General features: G+C 34.7%; 1 protein-coding gene across 1 annotated transcript in view; it reads left to right on the forward strand.

Annotated features, from left to right (window-relative positions):
• The first annotated feature begins 2,242 nt into the window (after positions 1 to 2,242).
• The window catches only part of LOC102800892 (basement membrane-specific heparan sulfate proteoglycan core protein-like), a 187,512-nt gene continuing 161,774 nt past the window's right edge, over positions 2,243 to 27,980 (forward strand). Inside the window, exon 1 of the mRNA XM_085508562.1 lies at positions 2,243 to 2,729. Within this exon, the coding sequence (XP_085364688.1) occupies positions 2,640 to 2,729 (90 nt within the window). The 5' untranslated portion in view covers positions 2,243 to 2,639. The remainder of the gene's footprint in view (positions 2,730 to 27,980) is intronic.

Raw genomic sequence — 27,980 nt, forward strand, 5'->3', positions numbered from 1 at the left:
ATCTGTGCAAAGTTCGTAAAGTTATAAAGATTTTTTTAATGCCGTGTGAAATAGGGATCATAGTTAGAAAATAATTACGTTGAGCCGTCGTAAACAAAACAAAAAAAAATCGAAAAGGTCATAGTTTATAAGTACAGTCCCTCTATAGACAGTCTATAGTCCGGTCTATAGAGGGACTGTGGTGCAAAGTTCGTTAGGTTACGCGAAAATCAATAACGCTAAGTGGAGTTTATTATTAGTAAACAGTAAATCATTCAAAAAAATGTTTTGTGATGATTCAGGTGCATGCACGTCATTCATATTTAAAGTTTTTACGGAGTAAGAATGGTGTGTTTCTAAAAAAAACATATGCAAAATAATCTAAAATGCTGCCATTTTGAAACGTCCGTCTTCCATAGAAATCCATGTAAACACATTATTTAATGGATAACTTATACTAATATTCAAAATTCTCCGATTTTTCATGACAGCCATATGTATCCCTCATAATACTACATATCATTTTTAGTATAGGTTTCCAAAAAAAATTGAGATGATGAAATGTTTCAGCCACATGAACCAATTGTAAACTAGTCGAAAAACGCATTTTTAATAAATTGTTGTAGTCGTTTTTGAGGTCGGCGACCCTATATTTTTATTTAGGAATTTTGAACATTACATCAACCTAACCATTCTTGCTGGATTTAAAATATTTCTGAGTATTTGTTTTTTAATCGTAGCAAACTATTCTAAGTAGACTATCCCACTTTTAGGCGACGTGCTCGTAAATCTGTTCTATTTGAGTATGCTGCCCTCAAAGTTAGCTTTAGAAGCTGCTCTTGGGATGGTTCGCTAGTTACTTCCCTTTGTGGCCTGAGACAGGGATCATACGTTTACATCACTGGATTCCTATTTTAATTTTGTCAGATTAAGTGTGCTGGTTTCTCTAGATGTACATGTGAAAGAAAAGTTATATTACTGCAAATTAAACACACTTTCCGCGAAAACGGTGTTATAGCTTGGCAATCTTGATAAAAAAATAAGTGGCTCCGGTTCCGTTCGAAGTCAGTTCTGCTGTCCACACTGAAACTAAACAAATTGAAACCGATTTGGATAAAGAACTATATAATTTGATTTATATAGTATATGGTGCTGCATTACAGTTGTTGTCAGAAAAAATGAATGTGTTTTTATAGTGCTAGAGTATTCTTGCTATCTCATCGGACGCACCACGTTAATGCAATGTATTAACCATATACTCGTAGTTGCTGGTACCAACCGAGCCCCCCGAATGTGTGACAATGTTGATATTTAAGTAGCTACATTATACTTCAGACAACTAATAAAATGTATTTATTTAAATATAAATTTGTTAGTTGTCTGAGACTATATACACCGATATCGTTACAAAAGTACAATTTCTCCAACCTCGGTGTTTTCATAATCACCACAAGTTCGTTAGAATAGTTCCAAAGTACCGCAAAACATAGGCTTTATTCTTTGCCTGTATCATAGGCTGAGTCATAAATGGACCCGATCGCATGTATTCTTCATCGTAGCAAAATATTACCGATTATTGAGTCGCTCATTAACCGAAACAGTGAGTACCCCCCCAATGGGCACATTTTAGTGTGAATTTTGCCGATTTAATTTTTATATCGGCACGACTACACGGTTTATATTAGACTCAATGTCCAGCTTCTACCCCTCGCATATTGCCGTTCCTGTTTGTTATGCTGCCCTCAACAACATTTTTTATTATACACAGGGGCTCGCCCTTCGGGCGCCCGAGGCCGAGTCACAGCAGTACGGAGGCAAGAGAGTGGAACCAAGTCTATATTTATATGTATTTCATTGTTTATTTGAGTTCCAGTTTAGTCGCCTATTAACCGAACCCGTCAGTCTAGACGCCTTGAAAGTTATCCTGTGTACCAGACTTTTTGTTGTTTGCAAACAATATGCCCATTGAAGGAGGACGTCCGCGATAAAAGATAAACGATAAAATAAATTCCCAGGAAGAGGAAGTCTATTCATCGCACCATATACCGACTACCCCTTTAATCGAATGGAATTACCCACATGGGACCCAACTTCGCGTCCAATCACTAAGAAAGTATACTTGGCTTTGATTTGGCATGTTCTATTTACCGAAAGCGCCCCTCTGGGTATTGCAACGCGATACGAAATACTTCCAGATATTGTTTAGATCTGTGTGTTTTTTTCTTTTGCAAATAAACCGATCAATACATTCTGTCACTGGAAACCGAGACACGTATGGAATTCCCATAACGAGTGTGTGTATGTAACTCTGTTAACCGAATCACAACAGCAGCCCGAGGGAGTAAAAAAAACTACACCAATCGCCATTCAAAAGGTGACTTTCCGTACTTCTCTCAGCTGTGCAAGCAAATAGTGGCTGTAGGTCGTGTGTGGCTTGTTAGCAGAAGGTACCCGTTAGCGAAAATTCAACCCAGTTCAGTTGGGGGATCTACTAGCAGAAGGTTGGCATTTTATACACAAGTATTGTACGGAAGGAAGGCCACCGAAGTGTGTGATCACCGCGATCAGGAGGTCCCTCTACTGCCTGCTCCAGCTTAGTCAGGTACGAAGGTGTGTCTATGTTTTGCTAGTGGATATTCACGAACTCGACAACAGTGATCATGGCAGGCCGATGGAATTCTGCATTATATCTGTGCTCGATATTGGTGCTGATCTGTATGTTAAATTCACCAGGGCTTGGCGCTAAACTGGTAAGTTAAAACTAGTATCAGGGCCCGCGTATACACAGTCGAGTGAGCAGCCGTAGAGGCTTGACTGACTTATGTATTGCACTTTGGGTTTAGTATTTGTTCTTGTGTATGAAGTCAGACAAGTTATCTAAAGATCAACAGCCACTCTATGGATTCTAAATAAAATTAATGATTGCATTAGTCTACTAGACGGTGAACCGTGTCCGTTATGTGGCATATAGTTCAGAAACAGTGTCTCGTGAATTAAGATGCATGAACCGACTTAAAGTTTCCGGTGGCCGGAACCAACGTGTTGTACAATAAAAAAAAACTTTGCAATCATTTTTCTGGACACATTTGTTAGTTATAACTGTCTTATTGTACGTTGTTGTCATGGCAAGCCTGAGTGACAACATTATCAATACTGTAATTGTTATATTACTTTGCAGTGGAATAATTCTTAAATGCTAAACGTAAGTCTGCCCCGGATAAGTGTTGTCAAGTCAGTCCATCCATGCTCAGTCGGCAATACTCGCATAACTTTGATGGTAAAACATGACAACTCATCGTCAAATGTCGTTTTATTATTAAATTTATATAGAATAATAAAACATCTTGACTTGGCTCCGCTCTGACAACTCAGCTGTTCAATGGTGGGCTATAAATTCCATTTTTAAATCGAAATATAATAGAATAATTACAGACATATTTTCAAACTTTATTGTGTGCGAGAAAAAAAACTGTTTCTTCCCTTAAAAAAAAACGGTAGAAGTTACTATGTTTTTCGCTCGCGTAACCGTAAGATAGAATTTTAATTCATGAAACTAGTGTACTTAATCGCTAAGTGTGGTCTGTGTGATACCCTGACCTCTGTGCACTGGCAGTGGGCCAGGGTGTAAAGATAGCTCTGTCTGGCTGTGACAGCGGGCAGGAAGTCCCACACACAGTGTACCCCATTGAGGAATAGTTGTAATGAGTTTTTCACAATTGGGGTGGATGAATGGGTCGGTATAATGTACATACACCACAGATTTTACCATTTAGTAGGTCCCTTGTGAATCTAGAGGGGGCATATGATAGGGCACAGATAATCACCGGTCCAATAAAAAAAATCACTGTTTGCTGGACTTTACAGAAGTGTATTTGTGCTGTTTAGAGACGAACATTTATTCTTGGCACAGTTTTGAGTAGTTCATTCGGGGACATCCCCATCCTGTTTGTATTTGTCAGTTGGCAAGTGATTTGAGTCAAGTGCTTCAGTCACACTCAACTGGCACTGCTTATCTTTGTGTATTCAGCTTTAGGGGTCAAACATTAAAAAGCATGGGGGGGGTGCAAGAGTGTGACCAGTGCAATTTTTAGCTCCGCTGTTGACTTTGTCGAGCGGAGCTTATCATATGAGTGATTGTCCGTCGTCGTTCGTGTCAATGTTTTACTTTTTCGACTTCTTCTTGAAAATTACAAGCCTGAATGCTTTGATACTTGGTGTATATGTACCTTGGGTAGACCTCTCTCAGATTTGTTCATTTCATGATCATATCTTCAATTCTCAAATTTTGGTGAATATTTTTGTCATTTTTGGTAAAAAGTGATATTTTCGACTTCTTGTTAAAAACCGCAAGTCCGATTGCTTTGATATTACATATATAGGTACTACATGTGGACCTCTCTCAGATTTGTTCATTTCGTGATGATATCTTCAATTCTCTAATTTTGGTGAATATTTTTGGAATTTTTGGTAAAAAGTGATATTTTCGACTTCTTGTTAAAAACCGCAAGTCTGATTGCTTTGATATTACATATATAGGTACTACATGTGGACCTCTCTCAGATTTGTTCATTTCGTGATGATATCTTCAATTTTCTAATTTTGGTGAATATTTTTGTAATTTTTGGTAAAAAGTGATATTTTCGACTTCTTGTTAAAAACCAATAGTTCAATTGCTTTGATATTACATATATAGATACTACATGTAGACCTTTCTCAGATTTGTTCATTTTGTGATGATATATTCAGTTCTCTAATTTTGGTGAATATTTTTGTCATTTTTGGTAAAAAGTGATTTTTTCGACTTCTTGTTAAAAACTGTAAGTCCGATTGCTTTGATACTATTCATATTGTTCATTTTCTAATGATGTCTTCAGTTCTTTAATTGAAATGTGCATTGCTAACAGCGGAGCTATCTCAGCCGATAGGCTGCTTGTTTTCTTCTTCAGCAGATCTTCTAGCCAACCCCATGATATGAAATGGTTGAACCCTTACTAACTTTTAACAGTTTACTGTCACCATTGTGACATGTGTTTTGAACAAGTGGTTAATTACCGACCTTGCGACTAATGAATTGAAGTGTGTGCATAATTAGTGCAAATGTGGTGAAGGTAACTTGCATTACAAGTATTATAGTCAGTGTTATCTTTATGGTTCACTGATTTCCCTAAGTGTTTTTGTGCAATGTTGTGGTTGGAAGTTAAGGAAATGATCTAAAATGCTGGAATCTTCATGTTTTACATATTTGCCTGTTTGTTTTTTTTGGTGGAGAAATATTGGTTGGCTGTCTGGCATTCATCCTATTTACTTCTCTATTTGGTACAAAACACTGAGGGCTTATGTTATCGAGATGTCTGTCTGCCTGCCTTCACTCAAACACCTATCTGGATTAGAATAGAAATCGAAATGATGCTATCAAATGTAATTATTTATAATATTATAATATTGCATTTGCTCATGTAGATTTCAGTGTAAATCGCAGAAACAGTTGTTAAATTTGATAACCAGTTTAAGTATGATAGAAAGCGCTTACAGTCTTCAATTAGCCACATTAGACAGAGTGGGGGTCAAGACCGAATATACGTGATTCCGGTGTTTCATACTAAATGCTTTCTATTAATAATTTCACTTTCAAATAATATTCATGAGATATGTCTATGTTATAACCTTGTTAAAAGATATTAGCACATTGTGTACGTCATGCGCATGTTTCGGGCTCTTTTTCTATATTCCACAATGTATGCATCATCACAGTGAGGTCAATTGAAGTTCCATTATGGTAATGTAACGTTCAGCACTGGTAACGAGGTTTCACCACATTGATGGTGCTGAACGTTGTGTTTGTATTCAAAGTCCACACATAAGCGACACTACCAGATATATATAACAGCAAGAAGCTAACAACAACCCAGTGACTGCTGAAGACTTGTACACACTCGCGTCATGTCATACGCTGTAATATGCAATACAATTCTGGTTTTCCATACCAAATTAAATTTTTGAGCTTTTAGCATGTTATTAGACATAAATATGCCATAAATATGCATGACATTATTTAATCTTTTACAATAGACATTAATATTGCAACAATAATTTGTTTGTTTGCATTTCAAGAATGTTTCATTTTTAAATTCAAACTCTTCTAAATTGTGAAACATAATGTGTTGACTCCAATAAAAAAAATATTTGTACTGTGACCAAGTTCAGTAATATTCATTGGCTAATTAATATTCATATAGCTCATCAATATTCATGAGCGACCAGCACTCTTATTGGGCTGGCGAGATCTCTGGACATTCTACATGGGTTCATTCATTTGCTGTCACAAAGTTCATTTTTATTCTGTATTATCATATTTTCAGTAGCACATGTGATTATTGTAAATGCATTAATTATTCACTGGGTATTAATTTTGCTATTTTCGCTGTAAAATCAGCTAAATTAAATCTACATGAACATGTAAAATAACAATAAACTCATTGTCACAAATTTTGAAATTAGAACTTAGTGAATATGCTCAAAACATCAAAATAGTGAAATTAAATGTCATTGAAAATAAATGGTTTTACAGTATTTAAATTACAGAAGTGTTCCTATGGGCAATATACATCAAATTTTGATGCCTCAGTATTTTTTTGGGGCCCTTTGCCGCATAGGCTACCGATGATCGTCCTCCACTGTACTCATTCGTCTCTAGGCTTTCCTTCTCAGGTCGTGCCAGCTGTTACTAATTCCCCTTATCTCTACCTCAGTGTCCCTTCTCCAGCTGTTCTTAGGCCTTCCCCTCTTTCCTCTTTCGTTTGCCCTGTTGGTTCCAGGTTAGGGCCTGCTGTGTGATGCTCATTGGTGGCTTTCTGAAAGTGTGTCCTATCCAGGACCATTTTCTCTTGAGGATCTCGCTTCCCACTGGTTCTTGTCCTGTTCTTTCCCACAGCTCCAAGTTGCTGATCTTGTTTGATCACTTGATCTTAAAGTGCCTGTGAAATGGCTACTATTTTCACGTCTAAAATTATCCATTGATACATAAAGATTATTAATTTTTATGTTTCTAAGCATAAATTATTTTTTGAAGTGAAAAACTGTGTTTTAAACTCAATCTACAGCAACTTTATTTTTGTGTATTTTAAAATGAGGCTCCTCATTAGCTTCTTATTTGCATACAGAAATTCCCCTTGTGACGTCAGAAGGGGAAGTCGCATGGCAGCTTGCATTGCCGATACGTGTACATAAGGCAAATTTCATCTGCAGTTTTCTCGTCTTAGACTAAATTTTCACTTATGTACTTGTTCGTCAAGGAGGAATGGACCATAATGAACACATAGTATCAATTTTTGTTGCATGGGGTTGACTTAGATGCGAAATATGTCAGTTCTGGTGTAGCTGGTCACCGTGATCGTCATCGGCGCACGTTTATACACTGTCGCTGGACAAAATAGAATTTGATGTCGGAATTATCTCGTTATTTAGCAGGTTACTAGGCACGTTGTATTTCATCGATCGTCTGAGTAAAACTTTCGAAATTAAAATAAAAGAGAACATAATTTGACATTCTAAACATTAGACTATAGTGATCACTATAAAATAATTAAAAAAACGACAAATCACAGTTACTAAATAAATGACAGCCGCGTGGAAAAAACATGAAATTTTGTTGAAATAGGTGAACGTGTCAGGTCACGATGAGGGCAAGTGCATTAAAAGTGGCGTTTAATTGGATAACAAAAATAATCGAGATCGACGCACATACAGATAAATTCAGAGTGGATTCGAGTTAGCGTGATCCATGGCGTGATTGTCATAATTAAAACATCATATTAAAACTTTATTTGGTGGAAACACATTGACCAAGCCCGGATTCTTATTTCATAAATTATTACGCAGATCAATCTGCAAGCATGGAGATAAAAAAAAAGAACAGAGGTGTGAATTCGACATTCAACACCAATCACCAAACAATTCAGAAACTTTTAGCCTTCGAAAATGAAAACAATTAGCAGTTTGTAAGGGCTGTGTAATTTCCTGTTTGTCCGACGCTTCGTTTTCGTGTCACTGTCAAAATTATTGCTACCTTTTACTTAACAGGGACTAAATGGTCTCTTTAAAACGATAACCAGGATCGCAAAAAAAGTCAACTCATTTGAAACACTTGCCGGACGCCTCCCTCTCTCTTCTGAAATCCGCCTCGGTGATCATGGTTCGGAATCTATTTCTCTCAAAAAAATAAAATAGACAAAAAAAAAGACAAAAAAAACGCTGACCGAAAAAGTATACTGAATGACCAGTGTTATTACGACTCAGGGGTATGACTTCCTCTCACATTTTGGCATTTGGTGGCGCACTTTTCGGCGAGAATCGGAAATTCTGAAACAGTCGACCGTTTCAGGATAGGTGGGCATGGCTACAACACGAGAAATATCCCAAATTTACTTGGATTATACGAGTAATCATTTTCGGCAAAAAAATCAATAACTGTCCATTTCAGTGGGACACAGATCTAAAATGGGCAACGTGAGGGTGGGCATTGCACAGACACTTTAAAGATCGTCCTCAGACAAGTGTTAATGAATGTTTGTATCCTGTGCTGTGTTGCTTTTGTTGTTATCCAGGTCTCAGGTCCGTAGAGCAGTACTAATTTGACATTAGAGTTAAAGATGACTCAGTATGTGACACCTGTAATCTTTGGTTTATATGCATACCTACTAAAGATATGCTTCTGATAGAGCAAAGACAGATATGAATTTAACAAAAACAATTGTGCACAAACGCATCAGTTCCTGCTAAATGTGGATCATACTGATTTACTGCCAGTGTGACTGTTCTTGTAGACTGCAGTTGGTGTAAGTAACGCAGTCCAACAATGTAGGTGATATATATTGTGTTAAAACCAATTAACATTTCTATGCAATAACATCATGCTGCTCTGTTCCCTTGGGGAAAAAACATTTGATCTATATTTGTGCAGCTACTGCTGTGCCTGGCAAATTCAAAATGGCGACGTATGAGTGTGTAATCGGTTCCCACTACATAGTTTACTTGGTCCATCTTAAAATACAATGATCTAAACCGATATTGACGATCACTGCTGTGAAATAATCGTGCCCGAGTTTGCGTGGATCTGATATTTTTCGAATCTTCTCGATTACTGGTGCAAGAAGTTCATTTCTAAATGTTGTCTTAGAACACACTTGGAGCTTGTATGTGAACAAGTCAAACTAAATGTACCAAGTAAATATATTCATTTCAAACCTGTTGTTAATTTTGTTCTTAATCTGTTTACACAACAAAAATTTTTTTTATTTTGGGACATGCTGTCATGTCATTGGCATAGTTGAAATATAGCCTTGTCACATTAGTAGGACTTTGGTAGTTGTTGCGTAAATACATCTTGAGATTGAATCTATCAGTTTCTTGAGATTTATAAAGCAATGTTTACTTATGACCTATGTTTAACCAAGAGAGGCAAAAATAGTACAGTGTACTTGTAATACTAGGACCTGGTAGGTTAATAACGTTTATTACTTATTAGATTTTGACTACACTTAAAGCAGAGAAATTTGGTGAAAAAAGACTAAAAACTGACTGATCCATAAGTAGTCTTCATAATGATACAATAAAGATTGCTGTTTATATTGAACTTGAATCTGCACTCAAAAGCAGTGACATTATTGTCTTTACAGAAATTTTTTTTTCTTTTTATGAAAAACGTTAAATAATAATATATGGATAGAATAGGGAAGTATTTTTATTTATTTTTATCAAATAGATTCATTTAATAGGTTATTTCTAACACAATGATGCATTTAATAGCTACTTAAAATCAAGAAAGAATAACCATTTGTAAGTTAGTAGATTCTTTAATTTGCATAAGATAAAACTTTGAGTTTAACCACAACTATAGTTAGGTTACCAGAAACTTAATTATTTATTTTCTCTTCCTTTAAATAAAATCGCATTTTTTAAATAAATGTAATAGTAGAAAATAAGTATCTAAACAAATGGTATTGCTCTGTTTTCTCAAACCAACTTTGTAAGGAAATAGCCCCTCCCGCTCCCCCTCCTCCTGTACTATGCTTGAGTCTGGGAGTGTGCACAATTCTGAGTTTATTACATAGCTGAGATGAATGAATGGGGACAGATGATGACATAACTCTGCTGTTTTTGTGTGGTCTCCAACTGTTTTAAATTGTTTCCAAGGTCTCATCACTATATCACTGCTAGCTATGCTGTTAATTTATGTCACATGGCACCAAGTACAACAATCCAGTGTCATGTGGTATAGATGATGTCACATTCATGTATTCTAATAATCCTCCAATTCTATGTATGCCTAAATTTGCGACGTTTTCTTTGTCTTACTTCTTTGTCTTACTCAATATTTCCTTCAGATTTCTTAGATAGTTTCTATCTTTACTGTTGTTAATTTTATCGGAGTGGCATACTGTATATGTATTGTAATTAATTGACCATGAATGATTGCATTAGCCAAAAGTTATGATTAAATCTTGGTGGCATGGTAACAACTGTTGCTAGGGCTGTAAATTGTAAAATTTACTAATTTCACCAGATTGGCATACTTGTATATGTATTGAAATTGATTGAGTGATTGTATTGGCCAAAAATTATGATTAAATCTTGGTCGCATAGTAACAACTGTTGCCAGGGATGTAAATTCGGGACACAGATAGAAACTATTTGTTAGCACTGTACCTTGAGAATGATGATGATGATGATAATTTATTTACTCTATTCAAATCACTGAAAAGCAAATTTAGAAGAGTGAAGTCGATTTTGATATCAAGCAGCTCAGTTTAGGACATCAGTGCACTGTAGCCTCATTGTCAACACATTTACGAGTTCTCATAAAACTGTAATCAGAGTAAAAGAGTAATCAATGGAACAACACTATAAGTGTTAAAGAGAGTTTATTCTACCAAGCGCATTTCATCTCTGTTCAATCAGTTGACCCTGTTCCTAGTGTGTGCATCTGTGTGCATTCTTTAATTTTATCACTTTTCTTCTGTTTTTCTTTTTTTTCTTGGGAATTCAATAAATGTGTACATTTCCTGATAAACTGAATAGTCATGTTCAGGCTACACCAAGTAAGGACTAAGATTTTGTGCTCTCCACTATAGCTTAAAGCGAGGGGGTTTTCACCTGCACATGCGGCTGATGGCTAAGCCTGTTATTGTTTGCAAAGAAGCATCTACCCATGAGCTTTTGCATTTTTGTGTGTTGTTATCATCGCTTGGGATTCAATTCCCGCACATGCGCAGGTGTGACACCCCCCCCCCCTCCCCGCCCGCTTTAAGTGAAACAAAAATACTTTATTTGTGTCTGTAGTTCCACATGAATGGGTGATTGTCACATACTTTTTCTAAACTGATGGAACAATTCCGCCCCATATATTAAATTCCTGGTGAGAACACCGATAATATCACAATCACTATTTTTTACTTAAACTTTCAAGCACCAATATCAACTTCAGGTGCATGCACCCACAAAATTGTTTCATTTATATGCTTTTTTCAAACTTTTTTCTGAAGATAAGATTGTAGTTGGTGTAAATTACAGAAAAAGTCAGTTCTTGAAATTGACCTTGAACTATTGTCAGATATCAAGACTAGTAACTTTCAAAAGTTGCCTGGCCTGGCACACAGACTTGGAAGTTCAGTCCAAGTAAAAATTTACCCATCACACGGATGGGCAGACATGCAGTTACATATTTCATACATGACGATGTGAAAATATTCATCCCAAATTTTGCGGGAAAATAATTTGCTATCAATAGGTTAGATTATGCCATTTGTAGTTCCTGGTTATACACTAGGGTTTGTCACTTAACTCACGTACTGTAAATGCATTAATTTTTCAACGAGTTTTCGCTAATAAGTAAGATCCACTAAAGTAAATTCACATGTACATGCAAAATAACAACAGAATTCATTGTTTCACTGGCAAATCCGTAAACTTAAAATATAGTGAACATGCTGAAAATAACAAAATAGTGAAATTAAATGTTGGTGAAAATAAATGAATTTACAGTATCTTACGTTGTGAATACCTTTCATATCTTCTCTGATCAGTGTTCTGAGTAACTTGAACCACTGCGTTGGTATAAATTCACCTACTAATATCAAATTTTATTTACATATTATTTGTATTAATTAATTTAATTGTACTATTAAATATACGTTATTAACCATCAGGGCTCTAAATATCCTTGGCTGAAATTAAAGTGGTCTATTTAGGGTGTACTTGTTTATTATGACTCACAGTAGCCTATCCCATCACTATAGAAGTAATCCTGTAAAAGGCTTACTGGGAAGTTTTTATGAACTTGACCTCAAGTCTTATCTATCCCATAACCTGCAGCTAAGGGATGAGTCAATTTATATTTGTGGGAGGGATATTAAACATTAACAGTGAAAAAATATTGGTAATATTAGCCAATCATATTTTATTGATCTCAACATGAAGCAGAAATTTTACTAGGTACATATCTGCTCTAAGCTTGTTTTTTTTCGCTCAAGGTTGCCTTTGAAATTATGATAACTTTTCTATCAAGTCTTTTGGTTTACAAGGAGGACATGCAATTTTAAAAAAGCAAATATGAGATACTAAATTATTGTGAGGGAAAGTTCAAGTAGTATTAAATTTGATGGCCAATAAATATTTGAAAAAAAACAATATTCAAGCTAAAAAACTAAATAAATGTATTGGCAAATTTTTCCGATGACCGATGATCAAATGCAGTAATTATTTCCTTACCGGTAGTAATATTTGCAATTATGCAAATGACACAGGTGTGTTTATGGTAAAAATAAGTCATATTGTAGGCCAAAAATCAAATAATGGTCATTTTTTTTTTACAAAAATCAACACTTATGGGTGACTTTTTATTTTGTAATCATTGATTTTTTTTATAAAAACTAAATTTTCTTTCATTTTTTCTAAACCCCCACAAACTGGGTGGGACACATAAAATTTTTGCGTGTACATGGTCACCAAAAACAGAAGTTTCAGGGCTTTTAATAATCCAGCATACAATGCAATAGACCATTTTCCGTACATTGCGAGAATCACGCGTTATGCGTGAAATCGAACGTAAAAACAGGACAAACAAAGGTCATAGCGTCGTAGTCGCGTCAAACATCGCGTGGGATTCGACAAACGCGAAGTATTTTGGGGAACATTTCCATGCTTAATAATGTACTGTCCACATTTGATGATAGGCAATTTCGATTAAGTAAGGGTATTCGGAAGCAATATTCCTCTGTCGAAGATCGGCCGGTCAATGTAAGCTGCGAAATAAAGAAATTCTAGTTCAAAATCAAATCGTTCGATTTTTGCGGCAGACGTTCGACCCGCGTCTTTCATGCATCTCGCGAGATCTCGCAATTGTTCGGAAAATCACCTATTGTGAGCTTCTATTGGGAACATGCTTCTAATCAAATACAGTTTAATGATAGTTAACTTATTCAATTTTTCAATTGTCACATACCGGTTGTAAAACTTCATCACAAATTCACAAAACAGTCCCGTTTATAGTCTGCACTTTCCTTCAAAAGATTGGGACAAAAATAGCCAAATGTTTTGAGTAAAAACTGTAAATTGACTCAAATTTTGTCTGTTGGCTTCAAAATCAAGGTTCATTTCCAGAAATATTGAAAAATATAAGAAAAAAAGTGCAGACAAATTTGGTTGAGAAAGTGGTTTAAAAGGTTAAATACATGATATTATCCAGAAAAGGATTATCAGCGAAGCTCTACCCATGCATCGTGTACTCAACACTTATATTCTGTGGAATTCATAAATGTTATTACTGCGCAAGTGTGGCCTTATCATTTAAGTGTTGGTTTACAATTTGATTTGATATATAGTGTGTAAAGTCAAGCAGATTCTTGAACTCCTAACAAGAATGTGAAGACAGTTGCCTCCCATGTGGTATTCATCATTCAAATCTATAACATTTTAATTCCCAAACATTCTCACCATCAAAGGTGTTTTCTTCTCCACAAAATTCGGCACCTCATTTACATATATGCAAATGTATGTCATTAACGTTGCATTCACAGTTTGTGCTAGAAATCTGTGAGGTACGACCACCCGCTGACCAGTGTACTGTAAACTGTTAAATTCAAGCTGCTAGAAATTCTTATGATTTGTTGATTTTGATTTCTGAAGAAAAAATTTTGACAAACTCACTGACACTCCATATTATAGGATGCCAAAATTTGAAGATTTTCAATGACTCCAAAAATTCATGAAAAATTGTCTTTTATGAAATTGATTATGAATTAAAGTTTTGGAAATTGGATGTGTAACGAAAAATAAACTGAACTTATCATGGGATTTTTTAAATTATGTTTACTGAGTTGTGAGGTCAGTTTCATTTTAGTTATGTTTGTCTGATAAGAACCTCCAGAAGTGTCAAAATAGAATATATGAAAAGGTCATGGTAGGTCATTTTTACAATTTTTTTGTTTGTTTTTGACTTATTAGTTAGTGACGTTTCATATATATATAAGTGTGAAATCACCTTTACGCTATTTTTTTTTCTATAGGTCTTTTAAAGTTGTACTAAAAGAATATATTTCTAAAACTACCGGGTATATTAAATCGGTTTGAAGCATCATCATTTTCCCCGTCAAAATGTCTATTTTTGAGATATTTTTGTACCAGATAGACATACTAGGTACATTTGTATTAGTAATTCCTATATATATATAACATTTTGACTATTTTGTGAAAGGTAATGAAGTAGTAGCCACCACATTCTCTGCGTGTCCTCACAAAAACTCGCAAATTATCAAATTGTGAAATTTATTATTGGTTAACAATTCAATAAAGCATGCATGAGCTGAGTTTTCCACAAATTAGTTACATTTTTTAGTCTGTGAAATGCTGTACCAACTTTACCAAAACGAGTGAACACATGGTATATGTGTATATTTATAGACATGTAATAAAGTACAAAAACATTTGTCTCATGTGTGTTCATTTTGTGCCAAAAAAAAAAGTAATTCTGATTCAATCATACATAAAAATTGTCAAAAAAATTAAAAAAAATTTTTCCCATGGCCCTTGAACTGACCAGTAACACAAACCTCCTTTATCAGGGTCAATTCAGATCTCTTTACAATTACATTGTCTTCCAATCCCAATACATGATCATTAAGCCTTAGTTTACTGAATTGTCGCCTTTGTATTGCATTGTTCGCCAGTCAAACATATTGTACCTAACCATTCTACTACAGAGAGGGTCTTCCATATCCATTGTTGAAGGCCTTAGGGAAGTGCCATGGGAAGTATTATAGGGGTAAAACTATTCAAATTCAAGGTGCTAACTAATGGTTGTTTGTTTACTGCTACTGTTACGTAACAGTTATAGACAAGGCTTTATTCAAATGGGATTTCTACTTTTTCATTTTTGCCCTGGAATCTGACTTGGTTTTCAAAGAAATCTTGACCAATGCCCAAATAATCATTTGACATAATAAATTCGACATACAATCAGTACTAAGATATACATAGTTGTAAATAGACTGATTTTCATTCTCCTAATAGGAATTAATTTTCACTAAAACGACTTTTTGTTTTGTTTGTTTGCAATTTATTTTCACAGATTTTTGATGAATTAAAAAAGGTATATTTGCTGGATTTTATTTTCACTGAATCATCCCTTTAGCGAATAAGACTTCAAAATGAAAAAAAAAAATATTTCACAGTATGTATGTTTCCTGGTTCTTTCCTCAGATGTAATACTTGTACTGAAGACGTTATGATCGCCTTTAATCTAGGTACATTATATAGTTTGAGGTCACATGTAAATAGGTCTATTAACTGTGTAAGTAGTGGATAGTGCAGTGCAGACTGATAATATTTATTTGTCTTTGTGTTTAATTGTACAAGAAGGAAGCAAATGAGGTCAAGACATTTTTCTTTACAAAGAAGCGTATTTATTGTGTATACAGAGTGAAATTCAATATCTATATGTAGGGTACGTGTGTTTTTCTCCAATTCAATTGCTGCGATTCTGGTGGCAGTTTCAATGCAATGAAAATCCAACGAATTACATGCATCTAAGTTTGATTCAATTAGTATGAACTTCAGGTACCGGTACATGTACAAAGCATTACCATGTTCAATGTTATGTTATAATAGCTGTCATTTGTCGAGATTAAGACCTGTCAACCTGTCCAATACAGACAGATTTTAGTTGGGACAGGCTTTTTTATTCTCCAAACTGTCCAATCGACAAGCAACTTTAATTAACGATGACAAACTTTAAAATATTCCAATGAAAAGTTCATTATTTAAAAGTCAACTACTGTAAAATGACTAATTTTCACTGGGTTTAAATTTCATTGATTTGCCATTTCAGGCATATTCAGTGGGTTTTAATTTAGTGCATTTTCCAGTCAGTGAAATAAATAAAATTAAAACCCAGTGAATAATTTAACCCCTTTACAGTATCAGGACAAATATACCATAAATGATGTATTGCTTAGTGTCATCTTGCATGTCTGCTTGCAAGGTTATACCTGATTGGCTACCCAGCCCTAACACCTAACAGTTAGACCAATCAGAGAGCACCTTGTTTGTTGACTGGCTTTTTTAACGTATCAAATACTACCTTGTATATATGCTTTGACTCAACTAAAAATGTGTGAGGTTTTCATCAGAATTTTAAAAAAAATAAAGTTTTCAATACAAATCAAAATAAAAGAACCGTTTTAATGACAATTTTTAAACTAAAAATATGTGCATGCACACCGATTTAAAAAATCCAATTGACAATAATTTTTTTTCTGAGCCTTAAAATTATAAAGTGTAACTTATTCCAATTTTAAAGATGAATCTGACAAATCTACATATTTAAATACTGTAAAATACTTTATTAAGTGTTTTGTATGGAATTTATTTTCACTGATTTTTGACAAGTTGAATGTAAAACATAGGAAAAAATGTATATTCGCTGGATTTTATTTTCACTGAATCATCTCTTTAGCAAAAATTAATTTCAAGCGAAAATATTCTACAATATATAAATATAGAAATCGTTTGTTCCTTTCCACCATTGGATGTGTTAGAGGTAAGTGTGAGGTGTAAGAAAAGTTACCATCAGAATAAACATTGACAACGATAACACTTTTTGATTTGATTGTAACAATTGTACTTCCAGAAATTATTGATAATCCATTGACTGCTAGAGATACAATTGCACGATTAATGAGTGTGTTCCACCATTGTGTCTATAGTGCTTGATTATCAACTCTTTTCAAATTTTGATTGATGCTGCATTTCATTTCACCAAATTCCTGTATTTTCTTTGTAGTGATAATCATTATATCAGTATATCGTTTTTAGTAGTAGTAGAAATCTGCTAGCAGTTTCTATTGTAGATAAAATAGATTAAGCCATGGTGGCTACTACTTCATTTTTTGTGTGTTTTTTTACCAATTTTTGAAACAGGGACAATAGAGCATTATGATAAATTATAAAATTCATCATTATTGATTTGTCTATTTTGGTCATTTTTTAGCTGTTGACTTTGTCGAGCGGAGCATATCGTATGAGTGATTGTCCATCGTCATTTGTTGGCGTTTGTTTTTGTTTTTTTTTAGATACTTGGTGTATATGTACCTTGGGCAGACCTAGACCTCTCTTAGATTTGTTCATTTTGTGATGATATATTTTTGTCATTTTTGGTAAAAAGTGATATTTTCGACTTCTGGTTGAAAACCGCAAGTCTGATTGCTTTAATACTATGTATATAGGTACCTCAGGTAGACCTCTCTCAGATTTGTTAATTTTCTATTGATATCTTCAGTTCTTTAATTGAAATGTGCATTGCTAACAGCAGAGCTATCTCAGCCGTGAGGCTGCTTGTTTTCTTTTTTTTTTGTATAACTTTTCATAGTTTTATTCAAATAATTATTCAGAATTCTCACATATTAGCCATCGCATGCTTATCATGCGTATTTCCACGTTTATTCGTTACATGATTTTGTGTTTGCCAACGATGTTGAATGAAGAGAAAATTGTACGAGTGATACCAGAAAAGGGCAAGGTAACCAGAGTTTCACTATGTTTTCATCTATGGGTCTGTTTATGTCATGATAGCTTCCAGTGGTGTTATTGATGGATGCCAAAAGGAAAATATTTTTCAGTTTACTTCTTGTAAAAACCTTGGAAGAATGGGATCAGCTGTTTATGTCACTACCCATGAAAACATCCACAGTGTATTTTTAATAGTATATGTATCCAAGTAATTTGTGCACATGTTTATTTCTACTGTAGAATTTTATTATTTCCCATGCCAGTAGCCTGACAAAATAAGTAACCACTTCGAACTGAAAATAATTATGTTAGGGACTGTCAATTATTGGAGGTGGGGGTGTTGAGCGGTTTGGTAGGGGTTCACTCTGACGAGTGCATTTTATTGGGGGAGGGGGGCATTATTTTAAACTCCTTCAATTTCACGAGACTCATTTTTTGCAAATTTCACAACATGTGGAAAATAGAAAAATGTTAATGACTTAGGGACTAACCACTAGAAACTGGGGGGGGGGGTGGTTACTGGTGGATTGGGGTGCAGAAGAATTGAGGGGTCTGGGTAAAAAACGTTTGAAAAAGAAACAATTTACGGGGAAATACCAGTAAATAGAGTAAAAGCAAAATGGTGGGAAAACCAGTAGTTGTACCCCTCCCACATACATTCTAATGTTTAACCCCTTAATACACAAAATTAGATCATCCAATGGTGTATACACTTTATGAGATCATACCCCAAAAAATATTTGAAACTTCTGAATAACAAATAAGGTTAATTTGTTTGTACATGTATCTTGGCAGTATTTCAGTGACTGTATCCATAATTATATGAAGACTAGCGCATAATAAATAACGCATAACAATCTATCTTGATTTGTTTGCTGGTGGTCCCCAGAGACATTGAAATACAATAGCATTGGTCATAACCATGATTCATAGGTTAGGTGCCTCTGTACACATTTTAATACTGGATTTTATTTTAGTGGATGTTCCTTATATGAAAGTTTTATATTTCCTGGTTCCATGGAGGAAACAACACGTTCTGAAGAATTTAGCGAAATACATTTTTATTAATTAAAACAAAACTAATGATCAAACTCTATACAGTATTTCATGGCTATACCTCTATACCGAAAATATTGTTTATGAAAAATTATTTATGAACAATTATATATACTGGTATGCAAAACTTGATCACAGCCTCTGATTGGTTATTACGGGCACTGTACTTGTTTTGTTAAAAGTGTATCTACACATGAGCTAATAATATTCACTCTGGTGAGATCTGATTCTAACATTGAAATATTCATGCTGACCAACAGGTCATTTGCTCAACTCTGCTAACACCACAATTTTCAAACATTTTATGTATTTTTTCTCAAATTTCTGTACATTTTGAACCAATTAGACATATTTTTACGTTGCTTTAAGGGTCATGATCAGAATATTGAAGAAAAAAAATTGTTGGCTCAATTTTGTGATTTTTTTTGCAAAAGTTGATTATGGTGTTTGATGACATCATCCCTGTGTACACTTTTTTTTTAGCTTGTATTTGTTCTATTAGAAGTGCATTTACACCAATAGTTCTTTTGTTGTGTAGAGAATAATTCAAATGTGACTTATTTTAACCATAGTAACCACAGTAAATCGCGTAAATGCATGTGCTACATGTGCAAATATGGTATAAAAATACAAATTCCTTACTTTCGCAAGTTCCGTCACACCTTGCTTGCTTGGTTATTAAAGTTACATGCTTTTATCTTTGTTATCCCCATGACATGCACATGTTCTACTAAAAGCCTTACCTAGCTAAATTAGAGTCTGTCATCGTCTTTTTTTTTTCAAATTACCCACTTTCATTCATTCATTCATTCATTTATTCATTCATTCATTCGTTCATTTATTTGTAGAGCTTTCTTGCCTAGATGGAGCTTTGTCAGCCCATAGTGAATAACTTAGCGTGGTTGAAAGTTAAATATACAATGTTGGAGCAGGCGCTGTATATAGTGTGAGTGTTTTCTAAAGAACCGTTCTCCCGATGAAGACCGCACAATGTGGTCTATTGCATATATGCGAAGGGTAAACTGAGCTTGCATTCACAATGCATGGGTATTGACAGTGTGAAGTCAGCCTGACTTTGTTTGAAACCTATGAGTCGTGTATTTGCTGTGGGGCATACACTGTTTAGCTATTTCTTACTACGATTTTTGACAGTTCCCAGCACCAGCGGTTGAAACTTCACAGCGCTGGAAAAGATTACCAATCAAGCAGAACTTAGTTTAACGTAGGTCACTACCAATTAAATTGCCTCAGCTGTCTTGCTGTGTGGGCAAGCTCCTCTACTCATTCAAATTTACTGTTGGATCACAGTGTTTTAGAAATGCCATGTAATTAATGGAAGCCATTTAAAAAAGTAGACTAGGTCAGTGCTAAATTTGAAATTGATCCTCGGTTGTCTGTGGCGATGATCTGTGTGTTTAATAATTAGATGACCAAAAATAGAATTGGGATCAAAGCTCGTCTGTAGTATTATCATTGTGATAGCTGTTTTTGTACATTGTACAGTCTTGTAAGAAAGAGAAACATAGTCGTATGAATGGTAATCCCTTATTTTAAGGATTTGCCTTTTAAAGAAACATTGGATGTAGCCATGTCACAAATTTTTGCAAAAACTTTCTCAACTTTATCATAATTTTCGTACTCGATCCTCTCATCATGATAACATGATAACTTTGCAATTTAGATTAATTCGCTAAAATGTTGTGTGATTTTGGTATCATATCATAATTTGTGTGTCTCTTATTCAGTATACACAAGAGTTATATCACATATCGCACGACTTGCTTGTATATTCTCATCTTAAAAAATCTTGGTAATCGTTTTATGTGTTATCAAATATCGCATGATTTATTTACATAATGATAATACCATATTTGCGCAGTAGAACATGCACTTACGTAAATTATAGAGGTATATCAGACCTTCAACAACCTGCAGCTTGTTGCAAGGAATGGAGCATGTCTTTATGTAACAAGAAGAGATTATAAAACTTGTCTACTAGGTAACATGATAAAATCTACATAGTGGATGTGTTTTTATTATTTAAAAAAAAACCCTGGGTAATGGAGTGTGAATTTTCCGGTTCTTGAAGTAAGTTACATTCCATGGCTTAAAGACATAAAAGGTGGAATCAATTGCTCTTTGCTCTGCTTTGCAATTGTTTGTTTTCTTTTTTTTTTTAAATGCACTTGAACTAAAAGAGAACAGCAACAATACGAGCGATTATGTGAGAAGGTGATGTGCCCTTGAGTAATAAGTATTTCATTTGCTCCATCGAACATATCTTTGAGTAAAAGATGTACTGACTTTTCATGCAGGTTTTCAATTAACTAAATCATCATGAATCAAATTAGCATAAGAGAGTGCCAAATCTGTAGCGTAATTATTTATAGTTGCATTCTCTCTTTGTATGATCCGTAGAAAACTTCTCACCAGTTCCTATCAGGTTTTGTACAAAGAAATCAGTGGGACGTGTTCTGCATATACTGTAAAATACTTTATTTTAGCTTGGAATTTATTTTCACTGAAGGGATGTATCAGTGAAAATAAAATCCAGCGAATATACCTGTTTTCCTATATTTTACATTCAACTCGTCATAAATCAGTGAAAATTAATTGCAACTAAAATAAAGTATTTTACAGTATACCAGTAATAGAAAGTGGGAATGCAACTTTTTAGCCGATAGTCCTTTTATAGACAGGTATGAAAACGAGCCGAATTTCGTTTTAACAGTGCGTGTCAGGGATAAATAGTAATTCACACCTTTCAGACAATAGGCATGCATTTCATTAGCGCTGCTCAGAACACGTAACTGCACACAAAAACATTGGGTTAAGGTTTTTAACATCAATAAATGGATACAAAAAAATACAAAAATACACAATTTTGTGGAAATTTGGTTTTGTAGGATCCACAGAGAAATTTTCACTGCTTATTTATATTTTATGGGAACATACAACGTATAGAACTAAAAAGAATTTATTACCATGTGTATGTCAACACAGCCTTGTTGTCACCAGTTGTGAGTTCATCCATAAAGCCTGGCATGGATGTGTCACGTCTTCTGATGTTTAGAATTCTTCGGTGTTACATATGATTGTCTTTATCTGCATTGTACTGAAATACTGTAACCTGACGCTGAATCCTCGCTGAATCCTTGGGGCTTGCGGCCATAAGGCTTTGACCAGTTTATGAATTGAGTTTGTAGAAACTCGTGCAGGATAATATCCAGTGATGTATAAGTAGACTTACTATACCCTGGGGTATGTGTTTTAAAACCAAGAAAAAAAAAATGCGTGGTTCTTATAACCTAACCTACCCTATTTTGTTACTGCCTGATGCTAAACTTTTTTTTTTGCCATATTTGAGAAAACATCACAAAATTATGGCAGCTGTGATTTTATATACCTGGTAAATTCAAAATTTTGCAAAACTGGGTTATGTAAACAACTTTAAACATGAAAAAATTAATATATATAAAAATATATATAAAAATTAAAAAAATCTCTACCTACCTACAACGTTTTTGAAAAGCATGTTATAGGAACCATCAAATTTTTCTATTTGGTTTAAAAAATGTTATTCTGGCAACAGTTTGTGCATGTTCTGATTTGATTCAGAGGTGGCACAGAGATAATACTGTAAATCAATATGACCGACTGACAGCCATTTTGATCAGTTTTCAATTCCACTAATGTCAGTGAAAACAACTGACATAACAACATAAAACACCACTAAAATGTTATTGTATTATAAATTCAACACAAAATTTCACATAAAATATATTTCAATGTACCAAAAGCCCTAGTTATGGTTTTTTGCATCAAGATCAGTATTTTGGCTATCTTGCATAAATTATGGCAGTACATTGACCTTTACACACTGGCAGGATTTCGGTGAATGGTGCTCTGACACAATAAAATATACATGCCCTCTAGCGTCAATAATATCTTAGAAATTGGTAAAATATTAGTATTATCAAAATCTTAAATCAAGGAAGATAATTTTTCTTTTTTTTGTAATTATCTCATGGAACTATTAATGTTAGTTTAGTCACTCCCCTTCCCAATGGCTTCATAGCTGTATTTTATTGAGAAATCATTTTCATATAGGTAAAGAATTAAATTATACAATTATATACCGACAGAGATACATTACTTGGGGTTTGTAACTACGGTGACATGATACCAAGATCCCGTCACAATCTCGCTCTCGCATAAGCGTTCCAACTCCAAAAATGCGAATGCGCATGCCCGAGGTAACTAGGATACTGGGATGTTCAGGTGGATCAAAATAGCTGCCCACGATATGACGGATTACGAGAACTATATTTTCTGTACATTTTCGATGTATTACATTTTTCACTATGATGGTGACAAGAAAAGTTTATTTTTTTCATTACAAACCTTGAACATTGATATGCGCTATCTACGAGAAGAGACTTGAATGGGATCTTGACATGATGTCACCATACAGTACTATGCAAGTTGCAAACCCAAGTAATGTACCTCTGATACCGAGTAAATATTATCCTCTATATAATGTTCTTGTAGAAATTTAAATAGTATAAATAATTCAACACCGCATTTTCTCAATAACCACAAATATAGAATTGTTTTATTTCTGGTCAATTTGAAAGGTGTTCTCAACGTTATGGGGATCAGAGATTTTAAAATTGCCAATGCTATTAAAAAGAGACAACAAATAATTGTTTTAACATCACTGGATCAAATCTTGTTCCAATCATCAATAAAAGTATTCATTTTTGCTGTCAGCATTTTAATAAAACTTTGACAATTGCTAAACTACATATTAGGAATTTAAAAACATATGCCCTGTGTGATATTTATCGTCTTGGCAACTGTTTTAAGCAATAAGATAACATGTATATGGGTGTACTTAGTTTAAGGACACCTCTTATCCTTAAAATGTCATATTGGGGAGGTCTACTTATAATATAATCTCTTTTTATCTGGCCTTCACCGGTTTAACCTGTCTGTAGAAGGAACATGTTGGAATGCATTCTGTTATTGACAAAGTAAGGGGGATTTCAGCATCTCAAGGTCAAGGATCAAAGTTCATGACCGCTTGGTGGCGAGACCTATTCTGGAATGATAACCCCCCCCCCCCCCCCCCCCACACACACACATACCCACCCACCCACCAAATACATTTGTTTCCAGTCGTAGTAGGATGCTCAAAAAAAGTTTTGCTACCTTTTCCTTTGACAATATCCCCTTTGAAACTGAAGCACATTTTGACGTAAAACAATTTTTTGTTGGGGGGCCTATTTGATCAGTCATAAAGTGGTTGTGGCATTGAAATAACTTTGTTGAGGCAGAAAACTTCCTTGGAATGCAGAATAAATCACTCAAAAGTTGATATCATCTGCTCACATTATTCACATTGGAACAGTTCTCTGTGCTGGGCAATACTATCCTGGTAGTATTCTATGGTTATCCACTCCAGTCTGTAAATAATAATACATGTATATTACTAGTATAGGAAGAAATAAAACCCAGCCATATAATACAGTCTAATTTACATATTAATACATTCTAATTTACATATTAATACATTCTAATTTGAACAATATGACTATTTATTCTGCATAATAAAAATATTACTATCAAATTTGCATAATAATTTATCTAATTTGCATATGTGTTTAAATAGAACAATAGAAATAATCAATCTCCATTGTTTGTCGATAATCAAACATGCCTGAGCACAACACGCTCTTTGAGTGACCAAATATTGAATGCTTAATTTTGTATTCTTATTTTTGCAAATCTATGAGGTAGTGGTACCATTCACTAACCATCAAATGTCAAAAAACTGTGGATGTGTAACATTAGGAATTAGCGGATTAAATATGGATATAAGCGGGTCTTCTAAATATTATGTTGGATTTGTAGACACTCCCTGATTTAGGAAGCTCTGTTTGTACAATGTGGACATGTTTACCTAAGGGTAGGGCTTGACTTTAACTTTTAAACTTGTTCGAAATGTATGCTGCCAGAGGTACATTACTTGGGGTTTGCAACGCGCATAGTACTGTATGGTGACATCATGTCAAGATCCCATTCAAGTCTCATTTCGTAGATAGCGAGTCTAATGCTACGACCTTCTGACATGACAAAGGCGGTTTGTAATAAGACAATAAAACATGTATTACCATTCATAGTGAAAAAATGTAAGACATTAAAAATGTACAGAAAATATAGTTACTAGTATCGTAATCCATCATATCGTGAGCAGCTATTTTGATCCACCTGGATATCCCAGTATCCGAGTTACCTCGGGCATGCGCATTCGCATTTTTCTGAGTTGGAACGCTTATGCGAGAGTGAGCTTTAAACGGGATCTTGGTATCATGTCACCAAGTACCTCTGATGCTGCCTATTTAATTACTAGCTGTCCCTTGATTGTTATTCATTTGTCCAAATGGCAATTCAATTGATGAAAAGATAAGCCCCTCCAGGGCTCTCAAAATGAAAGTGAGAGTAGTACCGGCATACCAGTTTGAGCACCAAAATCAAATTTTGTCATCTAGCTTTCACAAAATAAAACATAATTTTTGACTCCCGTGTGCGAAGCACAAAAGGGAGTCTTTGCAGTTACCCTGTCTGTACGTCTGTATGTATGTATGTATGTATGTCACTTTTTTTGTTCCACCGTTATCTCAAGAACCACTAATCAAATTTTGGTGAAACTTGGCACATAGATGCTCTGGGTTAATGCTCAGAGTTGATTAGGTTTTGGTAAAAATCTATGAATATTAATTACCTATTTTGCATGATAATTAGCTGATTTTTAGCTGTTCCAAGACTGTTCCACTGATATCTGAAGAACCACTCATTGGATTTTGATGAAATTTGGCACATGGATGCTCTGAACTAGTGTGCAGATTTGATTAGTTTTGGGTAAAAATCTATGAATATTAATTACCTAATTTGCATGATAATTAACTGATTTTAAGCTGTTCTATGACTGTTCCACTGATTTTTGAAGAACCACTCATTGGATTTCAATGAAACTTGGCACATGGATGCTCTGAACTAATGCGCAGATTTGATTAGTTTTGAGTAAAAATCTGTTAATATTAATAATTACCTAATTTACATAATGATTAATCAATTTTCGGCTTTTCCACTGATATCTCAAGTACTAATCATAACATTTCAATAAAACTTGGTACATAGGTGTCATATGACACTGCACATACCTGATAGTTTTTAGGGTAATATCAGTACATATTAATTACCTAATTTGCATAATTAATTAATTTTCAGCTTTTGATTTTTCGAGTAGTAATGATCACGTTTCAATGAAACTTGGTACATAGTTACTTGAGGACTGTGCAGAGACCTAATTAGTTTTTGGGTAAATATTTGTGCATATTAATCACATTATTAGCAAAATTAGTTAATTTTCAGCTTTTCACCTGATATCTCAAGTACTAATCATCACATTTCAATGAGACTTGCGACATAGATATTCTAGGACTATGCAGAGACCTGATTAATTTTGGGATAAATAATTGTGTCTATTAATTACCTAATTTGCATAATTAGTTAATTAGTCCCCGTTCGGACGAAGTCCGAAAACGGGGACTTATAATTCGGTCTCCGTCCGTCCGTGCGTCTGTGCGTCCGTGCGTCCGTCCGGAGTCATATCTCAGTATCCCTTGGACCGATTCCGTTCATTCTTTGCACGTGCCTAGTACTTTATGTGGGACATATGCACATGCAGTGGTTTAGCGATTCGATTCAAAATGGCCGACAGGCAGCCATCTTGTTTTTTGAAAATGTTGTATTTTGGACATGCTTTGTCAGTTTTCATTCAAACTTGGTACATAGATTATACATGTTAGGATACATGTCCATGATGATTTATTTCACAATTGGATCAAAGATGGCCGACTGGCAGCCATCTTGTTTTTTGAAAACGTCGTATTTTGGACATGCTTTGACAGTTTTCATTCAAATTTAGTACATAGATCATACATGTTAGGATACATGTCCCCGACCGTTCGTGAGTTCCTGAGGAAGTCCGTCTGACCGTCCGTGTGTCCGTCTGTCCGTGCGTCAGTCTATCCAACGTCATATTTCAGAATCCTGTGGACCGATTCCGTTCATTCTTTGCATGTGCCTAGTACCTTATGTGGGACATATGCACATGCAGTGACTTAGCGATTCGATTCAAAATGGCCGACTGGCAGCCATCTTGTTTTTTGAAAATGTTGTATTTTGGACATGCTTTGTCAGTTGTCATTCAAACTTGGTACTGTACATAGATTATACATGTTAGGATACATGTCCATGACAATATATTTCGCAATTGGATCAAAGATGGTCGACTGGCAGGCATCTTGTTTTTGTTTTTTTATGCGGTATCTTGGATGTGCTCTGTCAGTTTTCATTCAAATTTGGCACCGTTTGACAGCCATCTGACTTTTTGGCCTTACTACTATATTTCCACAATTTATGTACCATTTTCATTCGTATTTGGCACATACATCATACATATCTCTGTGTTTCATAATCAGATCAAAGATGGCTGAATAACGGCTGTTTTTATTTTGGCTATATTACTATGACACGAAACACGTGTTTTCATGTAAATAAACAATCTGTTGTATACGCCACTTGGAACTCAAGTTTCAAGGACACGCTTGCGACAACCCCTCCACTTTAATATGACAAGCACAAAGAGAACTTGTTTTTTGCTGTTCTATGATGTCTAAAAACCACTCATTAGATTTCAATGAAATTTTTAAAGACTATGCACCATATTAGTTTTTGGTAAATATTTATGCTTCTTAATCACCTCCTAATTAACATAATTAATTAATACTGATATCTCAAGTGTTGATCATCACATT

Source organism: Saccoglossus kowalevskii, chromosome 15 (genome assembly GCF_978046115.1).
Source record: "Saccoglossus kowalevskii chromosome 15, keSacKowa6.1, whole genome shotgun sequence".
In the NCBI taxonomy this organism is placed as follows: Eukaryota; Metazoa; Hemichordata; class Enteropneusta; family Harrimaniidae; genus Saccoglossus; species Saccoglossus kowalevskii.